We start from the raw sequence: 15152 nt of genomic DNA on the forward strand, positions 1-15152 counted from the left end.
ATAAGACTGACCTAAGACTTATTCCTATATCTTCACCTAATCCTCCCCTTTGCTGGCAGTTAAAAACAAGGGACCTCAAAACTACTGTGTGAGTCATCCCTGAAGGCCATGGAAGATTCACGTATCGATTGATTGGCAGACTTCCAAAGTGATGACCACAAACAGATTGCTGGGTGACATAATCGTGTTGTGGATAGGTGATCCCCAATATGACTGCTCAGTGGCGCTGCTGAAACAGAGCAGCGATCAGCGTGTGCTGTGTGTGTGTGTGTGCGTGCATTCCCAGTATATATCCACAGCTTCTTCACTCATTCAGCCTCTGAAACATAACCAATTTCCTCTAAGAGAAACACATCAGTCTTACAGGTCATTTTTCCTGTGGAGGAAAGAGTTCAAAGTGCATTGCATTATGGTCCTCTCCCCCAGCCAAACTGACAGTTCTTCAGTTAAAAGCCTCACTCATTACTCACGCATTATGGCACCCATCTTGATAGGCCTCTGCTGAAATTTCCTCTCTCAGCCCGAAGTTTAGTCTACTCAAAGTTGTGCACTGTTAAAGCCGGACCCATTTCTCCCACGTCTTTCTTGCTGCTTCCTTGTGTTTGTCTGGAGAGAATGCTGCCATACTGCTGAGCTAGCAGCCCCTGGAGCTGCGCGCTGACAGCTTCCTCTGCCCAGGGTTTGAAGTCCTCAGGGGGGAGAGGCAGGGCGAGAGTGGCAGCTCAGCTCAGCAGCCCTGGGGAAGGATGGAGTAAATGCACTGACAGCAGCCTGCAGGCCTGTCGGTCACCTGCTTTTCCGGTGTGCAGCTCATGTTGGAAACAACAGCTCATTGTTACCGCAGCCCCAAAGGAGCCTGTCCCATTGGGATCACTCTAAAAATAGTGTTGAAACTTCCAGAGTTTCATAAAATAATCTAATCTTTCCTACGTGGTTGAATGTGTGTGTATTTCGTTTTTTTTCTCTTGAGAGGGTGTGTTTATGGAATTTGTGGTTTGGGAACACTTAATCATACAGACTGTATCAGTTTCAGTATGATAGCGTCTATAAGTTTGTGTGTGCATGTTTCAGCATGTCTCTTTTTCACCTGTGTACACCTGTGTTTCTGTCTTTCTGCATGTGTATCTTTGTGTGACCATCTGTTCCTTATGATCATTTTCTTGAGAGAGTGTGTGACTGAGTCTGCGTGTCTGTGTTCCCGTGTGCACACATGCCCTTTATATGTGTGTGTATATGTGTGTAACTGTATGTAAGAATACTTATTGGTTGTGTTTGTGATAAATCTACCCTCACTGTAAAGAACAGAGATAGCCCTTCAGACAGAAAAAAACAGTTTTAGACACTGTTAACATGACTGCATTGAAAGCAAATCCTCTCTTCCCTTAGAGCTTACTTCCTGGGTCTCTGCTGTGTAATATAGTCTGAGGCTGGCTTTTTAAATTACTTAATTGTTCCTCAGTGACACCATAAAACCTATTTTAATCGGATGAGTCTGGGGGACCCAAGCACTCAAATTCAGCCAGCTAATAAAATAAACAGAACAAGAACAGCTTCATGGTTGACAAAGACTCAGTCTGCTTAATTAGTTCCTTGCTGAAACAAACAACGGAGTATTAATTTAAGTTGGACTTTCCACCACTGTTTTTCCCCTCTAAAAGACAATTTCCTGGAGTCTCGTTACAGCTTTATTTGGCATATAATTCAGTCGACCACAACAGAAAACAAAACTTTACAGTCCTGCATTTATTCTCTAGAGAGACGAGTTTAAGTGCAGTCTGACAAATTTAGACCTCGGTTACAGAGAGTTAGCTGTTCATTGGGCAGAGTACTATGGTTACGCTTCTAGAAATGGGAGTTTTGGTCACTGAGGCTGAAGAGCCTGCATACCATACATTTCAGCACATCTAGACAATGAGCCAAAACAGTCACACATCTGTTTAGGCTCCGTTTACAGTACATTTACTGGGTGATGGTGAAAAGCTCACGTGACAAGCTGCAATCCATGTTCTTTCCCTTCAGGCAGTCCATTATTAGACCTTGAACAGCATTCAATACTTTGCTCTGGAAAGTCAATTCCAATTTTCTGATAAATATGTTGTCGCTCAAAGTGGTAAGCGCTCTGTGAAGTTCGACACAATGCAAAATCATTACAATCAGCTCCACTTTCCATTGCGGACTAGACCTCCTTTGACTGCTGGAACAGATATTCATTTGACACTTGTTACAGAGTTGGCAGATAGTGCCAAATCAAATCTGTGAATGTTAACTGCTGTTTGTTTCATACATTTTTCCTTTTTCTTTCTGAAGACAAACTTTGGTCTATAAGAGCATCACTTTAGTCACCTTTGTAAACATTATAATAAGCGTAGGTATGGGGATTTAATTGTGCTTCTGAGTGCATAAATACACAGTGTTAACTCATCCTGATGCTGCACCATTAAAATATTGGGTTGCTGAAAGTATTGAAGGGGGTATTGAGTTAATGTAATCTAATAATCCTTCCGGTTACTGCTCTCTCTGGGGACAGTGAGGCCCTACCCCCATCTCACCCCCTTGGCCATCTCAGTGACCATGACAGTGATGCTCGCAGCCCCCAGCCCCCAGCCCCCAGCCCCCTGGGAGCAGCTTTGAGGAAAAACACACAAGCAAGCCGAGCCAACATCCCCATGTTAACCTCATGGCTCACACATTCCTCCAGATTCAAATGATATCTCCACAGGGCTCATTAAAACCACCCCATTAAAACAGTGTAAAATGGAGGAAAATGGCCTGTCGGAAGAGGCTTTGGGGAATGCATATCTGTAAGCGCCTATGTGGGAACTCTGTAAGGTAGCCTTGTAAATTAAATGGAAAACAGCATCAAACCTGGTGTCATGCAGCAGAGCCACTGTTTAATAATCATACCTAAAAATCAGTTCCAGAATGCTACTGAAATCACAATGTCACGGTACTGACAGCAGCCGAGGTGGAGGTGGGGTCTCCACTCCAGTAGATGGCAATAATTTCTCATGTGCGCGACACCCTCAGCCTGAACTCAGAGACCTCATTCCCAGTAACAACCTGCTGATATCCAGGAATGACTCCCCCTCCCCCCCCCCACCCCCTCTATGGCCCTGTGACGAGGCATGTGTTTTCCCCGTGTGCTAATCAAAGGAACTGTCATTGTATGAGTCACACCGCAGCACGACGCAGCGGCCCGTGCGTCAGACACCGCTGCCCTGAGGGCGCACAGCAGGTGAGGGAGGCGACGCTCCCCGGCGGGGCAGGACAGTGCAGGGACTGACAGGAGTCAGGGAGATGACAGGGCAGACAGCAAAGAGGGCAGGTAGAGCCCTCAGCCAATCAGAGGGAGGAGTGGCGCTCTTCTGAGCGATCATTGCCCGTAGCACACAGAGGGGGAGGAGAACTGTAGCACACTCTCGGCTGAGGACAAAGAGAGGGACTGACAAAGTAAAGGTATACCGGCAGACACGCACATACACAGGGGACACGCACACAAGAACGCACACAAGGACACCAGCGCTCACTGTTCGGCCATGGCTGTGAGCGTAATGAATGAGCCTGTTGTTCCTGTTTATGTGCAGTTCTCCCGGGACAAGTACATCATGGAGGGACCTCCGGAGAAGCTGCGCAAGGAGCTGGAGGAGGAGCTGAAGCTGGGGTGTGAGGAGCCTCGCAGTCATGCCTGGTACCACGGAGCCATCCCCAGACAGGTACCCACACGAGGGAACGGGCGAGGCAGGGCCCAGTCTTTGGGGGGTGGGGGTAGGGGGTTAATACAGAGAGACACCCTCTCCGAGTGGTGGGTGAGTTTGTGTGGTCAGTGGGAGAGTCTTTGGTTGGGGCGTGCAGAGACTCAGTGCTACCAGAACACAGTATCTGACTCTCCCTCAGGCACAATGTGAATACCATTTGTACCCTGAGCAGGCTGTACTGGAATGTAAAACTGTGACTTGGTTTGCCGTCTGTACCCTGAGCAAGCTGTATGGGAAAGTAAAAGTGTGACTTGGTTTGCCGTTTGTGCCTTGAGCAAGCTGTACCGGAATGAAAGAATGTGACTTGGTTTGTTTACCAACCCTCTTTGACAAATTGTTCTTATTTTACCACCATTCAGGGTGCTTTAATAACACAAGGCACCTGTGTCATGCCTCCTTTTTTTGGCCAAAGAACATTTGGGTCCTTTGTGACGGACAGTAATGAAATAAGAAAAGAGGTACTGATGGCTGAGTCGCTCCAGACTATCCGTGTGAAACATGACCAGACCAGTGAAAGCACGCAGAGCAAGGAGGGGTTTCTGAATTAACCACAGCCACGGAGCGGTGTCCCCTTTCAGACTGTGGCTGATTTCGTTAAAAGAGAATTCTCTCCGCACGGTCATCTGTCACACGGAAGCGGCACGCTGTCTTGTTGGGGAAAATGCGGATTCCGTGAACGTTCTGCCTTCAGAACTTCTGTTCTTGACTGACATCATCCGCGCATAAGCGGAGGACACAGACAGAAACGTGGAAAGAGGGAACAGTTTTGTTGAAAGGAGAGGGAGACCGGTGGCAAGGAGGTTGTTTAGCTTAGTTCAGTTCAGTGCAGTTTGCAGCTATTCAGCATTCTGCAGCAGCGGAGCCCCTGAGCGGTCAGCGTAGCTTTGACGGACGGTCCTCCATGGTAGTTCCGGTGAAACCCTCAGTTTGATGAGAGGGCTGAATTGTGACACGCAGTAAAAAAAAAAAAGTATTCTGAAGGAAAGACAAAGGAGAGCTGGCGGACAACTTAGAGCAGCTGAGTGTGACAGCTTCCTGCCCTCCTGGGGTTCAGCTTCTGTTTTGAAAACAAGCTGGAAAAAAGGGCTGAAAGGAATATTAGGGCAGGCCTTTTCAGCAGGATCACTGTGCTGACAGACCAACAAAAAACTCAAATCGACAATAAGGCTCTTTGGGAAAATCACTGCCTGTATTTCACGGACTAACCTGTCTCAAACTGGTACAGCCAGATTTGAGACAGATGACTCAAACTGGGAAAACACAGACAAGAAAGTAAAGAAAAATGGCAATATGCTATTTAACTTCCTTTTAAAAAGACAATACCTGCATATCCCATTGCCCAATATATCTATCTGCATTAGATTAACTGTGGGCAAAATCCATCTAAATGTGCTTCTGAACACATGTTCACTGCTATTTCTTGATCACTGTGCCCTTGTAGTCTGGTGCATAATGTTAAGTATAGTACTTTACCAAACAGCCATCCTTGGATACGACAGTAGCATTCAACAAGCCAGTTGTCATATTAGAGCTCAAACCTAATCTATTATAATTAACATCCCCTACCAAAGTACGAGTATCACCACCAGTAATATGATTCAAGCTTACAAACCTAAGATAGTGTGAAATCAAACAGCAAATCCCAGAAGCCCACAATCCGAACAGAACAGTATGTACTTTCACCATATTAATTTTATTTGTTAAATATGTAACACTGCATATGGGTATTTCTGTTTTATGTTTGTTCTGATGTTTAGTCTAACACACCACTACACAAACCAGATGATTCTGTGAGCTCACAGAACAGGCCATTCAACATGTGTTTAGTTTCAGCCTGTGTGTTTTCATCAGCTGTTACTTAAAGCCATGTCAGTGAGAGCAGAAAAGAACTGAAAAAAAGCCTGGGTCTGTCCTCAGGTGTGCTCCGTCTCTCTCCCATTGTGACACAATGCAGACTGGAGAGGACCTTTCCCTGACCTCGAGTCTGCATAAGGATGGTTTGCATTCTAATGCCAGAGTCAATAGCCCTCACTTGGCAGTGATGAGAATGGCAGGTGATGAGGTATCGAGACAGAGTATCAGGACAGGGCCTCCCATTCATTTCACACTGACTGATTCCCGTGTCATGCCCTCAGTACCTCTGAAGGCTGATATCCCATCTGCCCTTGCTGTGCTTGCTGTCCTTACAGCACCATGGGGAGACGCACGAAGAACATGGCCGCAAAGCACGAGGCCACACTCCGGCGGTGAAGTCAGGGCCCTAACCCCCCGTCCCCACACACCTCCAGGTTAACACGCCAGCATCAGACACACCCTTCCATTACGTCCTGTGGGGCCAGCAAAAACACATCGCGGCGCGCAGGTCGTGCTTGCTGGCGAGACCGACTGTCTTTCAGCAGGAACGAGTCAAACCAGATCAGATGACAATGAGCCGACAACTGACAACATGTTCGTCAAGGAACTCTGCTGAAAACAACCTGTCCTGTGTGCTTATTCAATACCGTTTCTGTCATTACAACGCATCACTGCCAGACTGCAATGCAATCTCATGGAGGGGAAGGCACGCGCCACGCTGACAGACTGCAGGGAAATATTCAGAGTGAATACAATTTAACAGGATTATAACATATTGAATCGGTGTAAGCTTGTGATGGATATTTGATTGCAAAATTCAAACTCTGTCACAAGCAGTTCTGCTCTACAAAACCAGGCTATCCTAAATGTTACAATTTTTCTACTAATTAGACATAGTCATTTGCACTCTGTGTAATTTTCCAGCAAGTTTTGCAGTGATTTCGGCAAAACATTCTCTGATGTAGTGCTAAGCGTCTCAGTGATTGTCTTATTGTGATGGAAAGCAGGTTATTTAATCACATGATAAAAATATGAATATATGTAGAATAAAGGTATGACATTATCACAGGGCATTAAAATAAAGCTGGCTTTTTAATCCAGTACATCTGACAGACTGAAATTGCCTTTAAATGAACTGTGTGTAAAGGTGCAGACAGAAGCAGTGGAAAGCAGAGTCATTTTAAGGGAGCCCTGTGAGCATGTGACACCGTGGCACCACACTAGAGTGCTCAGCAAGCTTCTGATCCCTCTCACACAGTTGCACTGTTTTACAAATTCAGCTGAGGCTTAGTACCTTTTTTTTATAAAAGCAGACTTTTTATGCAACCACATTGAAAACATTTCAGCTGCCAAGTGATCCTAATCAGGTTTAATAAGCTCCTTCCTGGTGCTACTGAAGTCTTATTGTGAAATGTATAAAAAAATCTCCATTTTTAATTAAAATGCCAGCCCTCTACAAAAAAAAAATAGATTACATAAACTGTACATACTTTAATTAAGCAGCCTTCATTAAGTTGAAAATGTCGAGATGGAAATGTGCAAGGGGGAACTTTGGATGACTTAGAGTTTCAACACGGAATTGCTCCTCTTGGTTACATGACGTGATCTGGTGTTTTTGTGCCCTGTTTCAACCAGAAAACTCAGCTTCTGTTCAGGTTTTGCAGCCTACATTCGGACGACATTCATAAGCATGAAAAAAGTGTTAACACGGGGACCCCCACAGTATTTACAACTGGCGAGTCTTCTATGCACTTGAAAACATTTAGTTGAATGGCATACAATGTGCAGTGCAGAAGTGAGCTGAGCTCTGTGCCTCTGTGCGCCTTCATCCTGCAGGTGGCGGAGAGCCTGGTCCAGAGGGACGGAGACTTCCTGATCCGCGACTCCCTGTCCAGCCCGGGCAACTATGTCCTGACCTGCCAGTGGAAGAACAGCCCCCAGCACTTCAAGATCAACAAGAAGGTGGTCGCCATGAACGAGGCCTACTCCCGGGTGCAGTACCTGTTCGAGAAGGAGGGCTTTGACAGTGTGCCCGCCCTGGTGCGCTACTACGTGGGCAACCGCAAGCCCGTGTCCGAGGTCGTGGGCGCCATCATCTTCCAGCCCATAAACAGGGGCCTGCCCCTGCGCTGCCTGGAGGAGAAGTACGGGGTGGCGGCCGTCCGGGTGGAGGCTGTCACAGCGGAGCGCAAGAGCCAGCCTTCCAAGCGCCTGAGCCTGAACATCATGAACGGGCACGCCCAGGACCACGCCCTCAGCCGTGGGAACCTGCTGAGGTGAGGGCAGGGCTCCAGGCCTGCTACACTGTCCTCCCAGCTTCAACAAGTCAGGACCTGAAGGGCAAGGCAAAGTGGTGTAGGAAAAGGGTGCAGCCTTATTAAGTGATTAAATGTCTACATTACATAACATTGCATTCATTTAGCACACGCTCTTATCCAGAGCGACGTCCAGCGTCCAATAGAACATAAGCGTATCCATTCAAGTTGAATGAGCAACGGTGTCAGACTAGGCTAATAGCACTCCCAGACCAGTGAGTGTGAGCATAACACTATTCAAGCCCTACCCTAAGTTAACTTGTGCAACCTGACTAGACAAGGGAAGCCAAGTATACTACCATATATCAGTCACTAGATCACAATTCAATTATCTCTGCAGTCAGTCCTCCAGACAATAAAATGGGATGATTTAAGGCTACCAGCTGAATTTGTGTGGTTCAAACCTTGGTACCAATAATATCGTGTAAACAACACATGTAAGGACTCCAAATTTGTAAGCATGATGCTGGGTCAGCGCAGATAAGTACACGTCTAGAATAAATCATTCCTGTGGCTAAGGAGAGGAGTCTCGGCCCACAGCGTCGAATACCAATGTCCCGCACAATGCCAAGACAAACAACGTCAGAAAATACCCGACAAATTATAAGTTCCTATTTTGCGTTGTGTATCTTGCAGCGTATCGGGTTTCTTCAGTTCGACTCGCTCCGTCCTCATCAGTGCTGAGAGCAGACCAGTCACACTGGCTGCTGTGTGTCAAGGAACTCGGTCACACTGACCCCTCTCTCCCCAACAGGAACAAAGACAAGTGCGGAAGCCAGCCGGCGTGTCTCAATCACGTTCAGGAGAGGCGGCGACCCCTCAAAACTCACCAATCGGAGAGCTTCCTTCCTCTTGGTAGGTCTCTGTCTCCTTTCATCCTCTCCGCTATCCAGACCTTTTGAACATTTCTAGCTCTGACAGCCTTGAAAAAGGGGTTATTTTCTGTTAAATGCTTTCCTTATCAAAGAGCGAAGGTCTTTAAAAGTCAATAAATCCTGTTATTTTTCAGCTGGGTTTCTACTTTGTCCTCACAGCTTAGAAGGGTGAAGCGAAAAGTCAGAAATGCTAACAAGTGTGTTCAGAGGTTTGCAGACCAGACTAGACCAGAAACACTCCATGTCTCAACATTTTAAATAAAGTAGCAGAAAGCTTACAGAGATCAGCAGTTCTGCTCCAGTCAGCGTCGAACGTTGTAATTAAGCTCTCCATGCAGACTACAAATAGACAACGCTGTAGGCAGCAGCATGATTTCATCTGCGCAGTAGAATGGGCTGGGCTGTTTTTTGGGGTATGTTTGTTAACGTCCTGCTCTCTCTCCCCCTCTCTCTCTCCAGGCTCCAGGTCACAGCCCCAGTCCCAGGTCATGGAGCCCCAGGTGAGCCCCAAGTCCCCGGTGTTCAGGACGGGGAGCGAGCCGGCACTCAGCCCCACGGTCCCGCGCAGGATGGCCCTGGAGATTCAGGCCGGGGAGGCCATCCGCGGCTCTGACAGTCAGCTGTGCCCCAAGCCCCCCCCGAAGCCCAGCAAGGTGCCCTCCATGCGGATGCCCCGTTCCCCTCGCCTCCAGCGCCTCGCCCTTTCGCCGCCGGCTCCTCCCCCAAAACCGCAGCAGCAGCAGCAACAGCAGCAGCAGCAGCAGCTGCTCAGCCCAGAGGTAAACTACTGCGAGCTGAGCCCCTGCAGCCCGGCTGAAAGGGACAGAGTCATCGGCCCACTCCCAAACAACAGCTACGTGGATAGACTGAGGACAGAGGAGGCCAGGAAGAGCTGCCTCAGAGCCTCCAACCCCAACCTCTCTGGGCCCGTGCTGGACCGCAGCTCCTACCACCACGCCATCGAGGCACTGGAGGACAGCAATGAAGAGGAGGAGGAGGAGGACAGGGAGGGGGAGGAGGGAAAGCAGGCCAGGCCAGAGAAAATAGAGAAGGAAGAGGAGCGAGTAGAGGAGAAGGCAAGGGCCTTCCGGCGGCCTGTGTTTGAGACGATGTCGGCCTTCCGGCCAGGAGACTTTGAGAGCCGGCTCCTGCCGTCCGAGAACAAGCCCTTGGAGATGAGCGTGCTGAAGAGAGCCAAAGAGCTGCTCCTCCGACAGGACCACAGGACCATCGCCAAGCACATCCTGCAGGCCGACTGCCAGGTACACGTCCCGCCTCTCCACCTTCTAATCTCTCAGAATGTTCCGAAAATACACTCAACTGTATGTGCATGGAACTTCTCACAGTTCCTCATTCCATCTGAGCAGCTCGGTCTTATTCCAGACTACTGACTGCCAGCCGCACCAGGCCTCTGTGTCGCGCTGTGCGAAGTGTTCTGCCCATGACTCTGTTTGCCAGGGTGGAGCTCTGACACATACAAGCAGAAAAAAGAAGGCAAATGAATTGAATTGAACTTAATGTCGCAAAAATGTTTACAGCAAGTGATGTGAAAAACCCATGACTGGGTGTCTAGGCTCGAGAGAAACATCTTTATTGGTGTTAATAAAGCCAATGTACCAGCGCCTTGGAAGTCTGGTCTTTTTATGCCTTTTGGGAATTAAATTAGAACTTGCTGTTTATTTCAGCAGGACGGAACTCACAGTCAATGATAAGATCCCTTGATGTCAGAATGACCTTGTAAGCTTACTAAATGTCATGACAAAAACCTCAGTAACCTGCATTTTATTTAAACATTAGCTTAGTTTGTAGAGTTTCAGCTGTTCTTATGGAAGCTGTTTAATGCTGTTTTTGCTGCTGTTTTGTCTCTGTGATATCAGTCACAGAGAATGCTACTACCGTAAAAACGTTCTTTTACCCCATCACGGGTATTGTTCCATTGAGGAAAAGCTTTGCTTACTTGCATTTTGAGTGTGAACGTTTGTGCCTGACAGGTTGCTAGGATACTGAATGTCTCTGAAGAGGTGAAGGGTCAGATGGGAGTGAGCTCTGGTCTGGAGCTGGTGACACTTCCCCATGGCAGGCAGCTGCGTCAGGACCTGATGGAAAGGTAAACAGGCAGATCTATTACTCTTTATGAGAGGAAGCTAGTGCCATAGTTTACCTCCTCTGTTTAATATTGTAAAGAACCAGCCAGTGTCAGTCTCCCTGATCTCTTTCTCATTTACGACCTTTACACACTAATCAGCATGTTCTGCAGGGTTTATTCCTATTGTCACACATCTACTGCAAACATGGTGGCCAAAAATAAAGTAAACCATGGGTAATGTGTGCAGAAACAGCAGTGAAGTACACATTAGCCTCCTCTGATGGATCACACATGACAGTGTGAAGCACTGAAGCAGGGGGCAGCATGTAGCATAGTTGTAAAGAGCAGGAATTGTAACCGAAAGGTTGCGAGGTCACCTCATCACAGGAAACACACAGCAAATTCTTATGTCCTAAATGTTTTTCCTTTAAAAAAAAATAATCTAATGGTTTAATGCACTTGTGTCTCTACCAGCTAACTTGTATCTTGTCTGGCCATCTATTGAAACCTAGTTATGCAGTACTTCTGATATTGTTGACTCTTTATATGGCTTTTTGCTTGTGTTGTACTCTGCCTCACTTGTAAATCACTTTAGATACAAGCCTCTGCCAAATGAATAAATGTAAATGTTGGTTGCTGATTCAGTTCCCCACCGGTGAACTGTTGCTGTACTCTTCGGCAAGGTGCTTAACCCAGAATTGCCTCAGTAAATATCCAGCTGTATAAATGGGTATGTAAAAGTTGTAACACATGCAATGCCAGTGATGTAATGAATGGATAGTAATGTAATGTCATGCAGTAACGCTCAGCCGCTCCCTGCCGTCCTGCTCCAGGCACAGCACCATGGCCATCGGGGTGGCGGTGGACATCCTGGGCTGCACGGGGAGCCTGGAGGAGCGCGCGGCCACGCTCAACCGCATCATCCTGGTGGCGCTGGAGCTCAAGGACTCCATGGGGGACCTGTACGCCTTCTCCTCCATCATGAAGGCTCTGGACATGCCACAGGTAACACCTTTACAGCGCAGGTGACTACACGGTGCAGGGACACCTTACAGCAGGATGTGAGCATGCTCTGAGAGAGGATACAGCCCAATGTGAGGAGATGTACCATAGTATACTTGGATTCCATTGCCTACTCAGATTGCACATGCTAACCTGTGGTACGGCTTGAATGGGGTTATGCTCGCACTCACTGGTCTGGGAGTGCCGTTAGCCTGGTCTGACACTGTTGCTCATTTATCTTGAATGGATACACTTATGTTCTATTGTGCTGGAAGTGGCTCAGGATATGAGTGTCTGCTAAATGCATGTAATGTAATGAGACATGTGTGAAAATTGATCATGCACTGAAGCGGTGTTTTAGTTTGGTTTTGGTTCCTGCACAGCAGCTCTCTTTATACTGACCTGATCTTGCCCTTTGTTAATAGATCACAAGGTTAGACCACACCTGGACCACCTTAAGAAGGAAATACACGCAGACGGCCATCATATACGAGAAGTCCCTCAAGCCCTTCTACAAGGGGCTGTATGAAGGAAATGGTGAGCAGTTCTGTTTGTGTATTAAATGTTTTGAAAGTAGTGGAAGAGCTGTAGCTGTTAAGCTCTGTCCTGTATTATACTTACAACTCTAATCTGCTCAGTTGAAACCTGCAGTGTAGGGCGGTAGTGTAGTGTTGTGGTATGGTGTAGTGCTTGTGACCAAAAGGTTGCCAGTTTGATTCCCTGCTGAGGCACTGCTGCTGTACTGTTAGGCAAGGCAGCCCACAACTGCCTATCCATATCCAGCTGTATAAATGGATAATATGTAAAAATTGTAACATATGTAAGTAATGTAATGTAATTTAATATCACGTAATCTCTCTTGGGACCCTCAGTTGATGTCCCTCTGGACAGCACCACAGTGCCCCTCCTAATACCACTGCTGATGCTGATGGAGCGCCCGGCGGTGGCCTTCGAGGGCATGGAGCTGTGGGAGAACAACGACCAGGGCTGTGAGATCATGCTCCGCCACCTGGAGGCGGCCCGGATGATGGCGCACCACGCGGACGTCTACCGCGCAAAAGCAGTGCGCATCCTGCAAGGTAGGAACTAGGGAACTATCATTATGCTCACACTCACTGGTCTGGGAGTGCTGTTAGCCTGGTCTGACACTGTTGCTTATTCAACTTGAATGGATACATTTCTGTTCCTTTGTGCTGGAAGTCACTCTGGATAAAGGTTCTGCTAAATGAATGTAATGTAATGTGATGTGATGTAATGTAATGGATCAAGCTCATCAAGCACAGCTCAGTGAGATAGCAGTTACCAGCTGAAACACCTCCGAGGGCCTTACGTGGTGACCTCTGCAGCTGGCAAATCGGGATATCACAACTGTTTAATTTTGAAAACCTGAACTGCTGGGAACATGTTTTAGAGGCATCAAGTTTTTTGTATGATATTCAGGAAAAATAATTTTTTTCTCCTCTCTCTTTGCATCAAGATTTCCAACCTGACGAAGACATGCTGGAGATCTTTAAGACGGACTTCCAGCTGCGGCTGCTGTGGGGCAGCCGAGGGGCAGCGGTGAACCAGACGGAGCGATACGAGAAGTTCAAACTGATCCTCACCGCCCTGTCCAGAAAGCTGGAGCCTCCGGTCAAGCACACTGAACTCTGAACCAGAGACTAAACAAGAGACGAAACACTTAGCCGCGCATTTATGGACAGAAAAGCAGGCCCCGTAGGAGCTTCAGAGAGGACACGCTTCCTCTTTCACTGACTTGTGGACCTCATATTGTAGAAGAGGGCGAGTAGAGTGAGCAGCTGTCCTGTCTCTGTCCACCCACTGGAGGGAGACAGTGAGCTGGCTTTTTTTAGCATTAACTTGCCAGAGTCCCCTTTGAATGGAATCAAGTCTTACCCCATGAGTTATTGACAGGTCACCATGGATGATATTCTCACTGTGGAATACATGTAGGGGGAACACCTTCTGCCTATGAACCACTGGAGGGTCATTTGTACCAGCATAGTAGTTTTTAATCCCTGGACTAGTTTAAACGGGTTGATGGCCACTGTGGATATGGGGTGCTAAAAACAAGGCGACACTGGAAAAAAAGAGGATACTGGGTTTTTTGGAAAGTGTTTATGTGAAAAGGAAATATTTGTATGTATCACTAAAGTAGTGATTGAGGTATAATTCCCTTTTTTAAAAGGGGGAGGCTTTAAGGCATTAGATGGAGAGCAAAAACACTGAGTTATCTCAGAAGTGAATGCAAAGTAAGCTGTGCCTAACTGTGGAACTCAAGAAGAGGAGAGCAAGGGGAAGGCTGTCACTTTGCTATAATCGGGATCTGACTACTCTTAAAGTGTTTAAAGATGTTCTATAAAACACATACATACATTTACTAGGTCTGTGACAGTTGCTGGTACAGATCACGTTAAGAGATCATTGGTTGTTTATATGAGCTTGTTGTGTTATAATTTGGTAACTGTAAGTGGAAAATGGTGTACATAATAGCTATGATATTCAAGTGTAAGCATGTGGATGCTAGACCATGTAATATATTTTCCTGCTGAAATATGATTGTAAATAGTTACGATAATAATTTTAATATCTTTATATGGAATATTGTGGAAACATTAATTGATAAAGATATAACCAAAAGTCTAAATGAAAGTCTTTAAAACCCCAGATGTAAAGCAATATTCTCCTCACTCCTTCAATGCGAAAAACCTTGGAGTAATTGCACTCAACGCTATTACCAACCCCTTCTAATGTGTATAGGATATATTGTGCCTTAAAGAATTGAGTCAAACAAATCGCACTCGTGCATAACTGCTTCAGTCAAGCTGCAGTCATGTGCTTTGGTTTATTAGTTTATGCTCAGAGATCAGAGTACGCCTGTTAATAACAGCTGTCATAAGGTACCATCGATGTCATGAATAAAATTACTGTATGAGATCATTAAGTAGTTATGACAGATTACACAGACAATGATTCTAACAGAAGGCTACTAATATGGACATGAAAAAGAAAAAAAAATCTACAACTGTGTTTTTGTTTCTTTTATTAGAACAAATTTTCCAAGAGATAACAATTTTTTTTTCATCAAAGTGTCTCACAACATTAAAAAGTATAAAGGAATGTGCACAACAGTATGTGGAAATGGGAGTTACTGCCATGGTATTTTATTACAAGCTTGCATACTTTATCAATAATTAAGTGAACCCAAGGTCAACACAGTGGATATCACGCTCATGTCTTAAGTAGGTGATCTCATATATTGTGA

General features: G+C 46.4%; 1 protein-coding gene across 3 annotated transcripts in view; it reads left to right on the forward strand.

The window, feature by feature from the left end:
• Positions 1-13559, forward strand: part of bcar3 (BCAR3 adaptor protein, NSP family member) — a 46886-nt gene extending 33327 nt beyond the window's left edge. Inside the window, exons 1-10 of one of the 3 annotated variants that reach the window (XM_036521974.1) lie at positions 3407-3456; positions 3585-3713; positions 7446-7885; positions 8679-8779; positions 9259-10061; positions 10791-10906; positions 11719-11890; positions 12313-12424; positions 12760-12966; positions 13365-13540. In XM_036521974.1, coding sequence (XP_036377867.1) covers positions 3606-3713; positions 7446-7885; positions 8679-8779; positions 9259-10061; positions 10791-10906; positions 11719-11890; positions 12313-12424; positions 12760-12966; positions 13365-13540 — 2235 coding nt within the window. In that variant the 5' untranslated portion in view covers positions 3407-3456; positions 3585-3605. Of the gene's footprint in view, positions 1-3406; positions 3457-3584; positions 3714-7445; positions 7886-8678; positions 8780-9258; positions 10062-10790; positions 10907-11718; positions 11891-12312; positions 12425-12759; positions 12967-13364 lie in introns of those variants that run through there. The other 2 variants (XM_036521972.1, XM_036521973.1) reach the window with 2 other exon arrangements.
• Positions 13560-15152: the final 1593 nt, after the last annotated feature.

This window comes from Megalops cyprinoides, chromosome 2 (genome assembly GCF_013368585.1).
Source record: "Megalops cyprinoides isolate fMegCyp1 chromosome 2, fMegCyp1.pri, whole genome shotgun sequence".
In the NCBI taxonomy this organism is placed as follows: Eukaryota; Metazoa; Chordata; class Actinopteri; order Elopiformes; family Megalopidae; genus Megalops; species Megalops cyprinoides.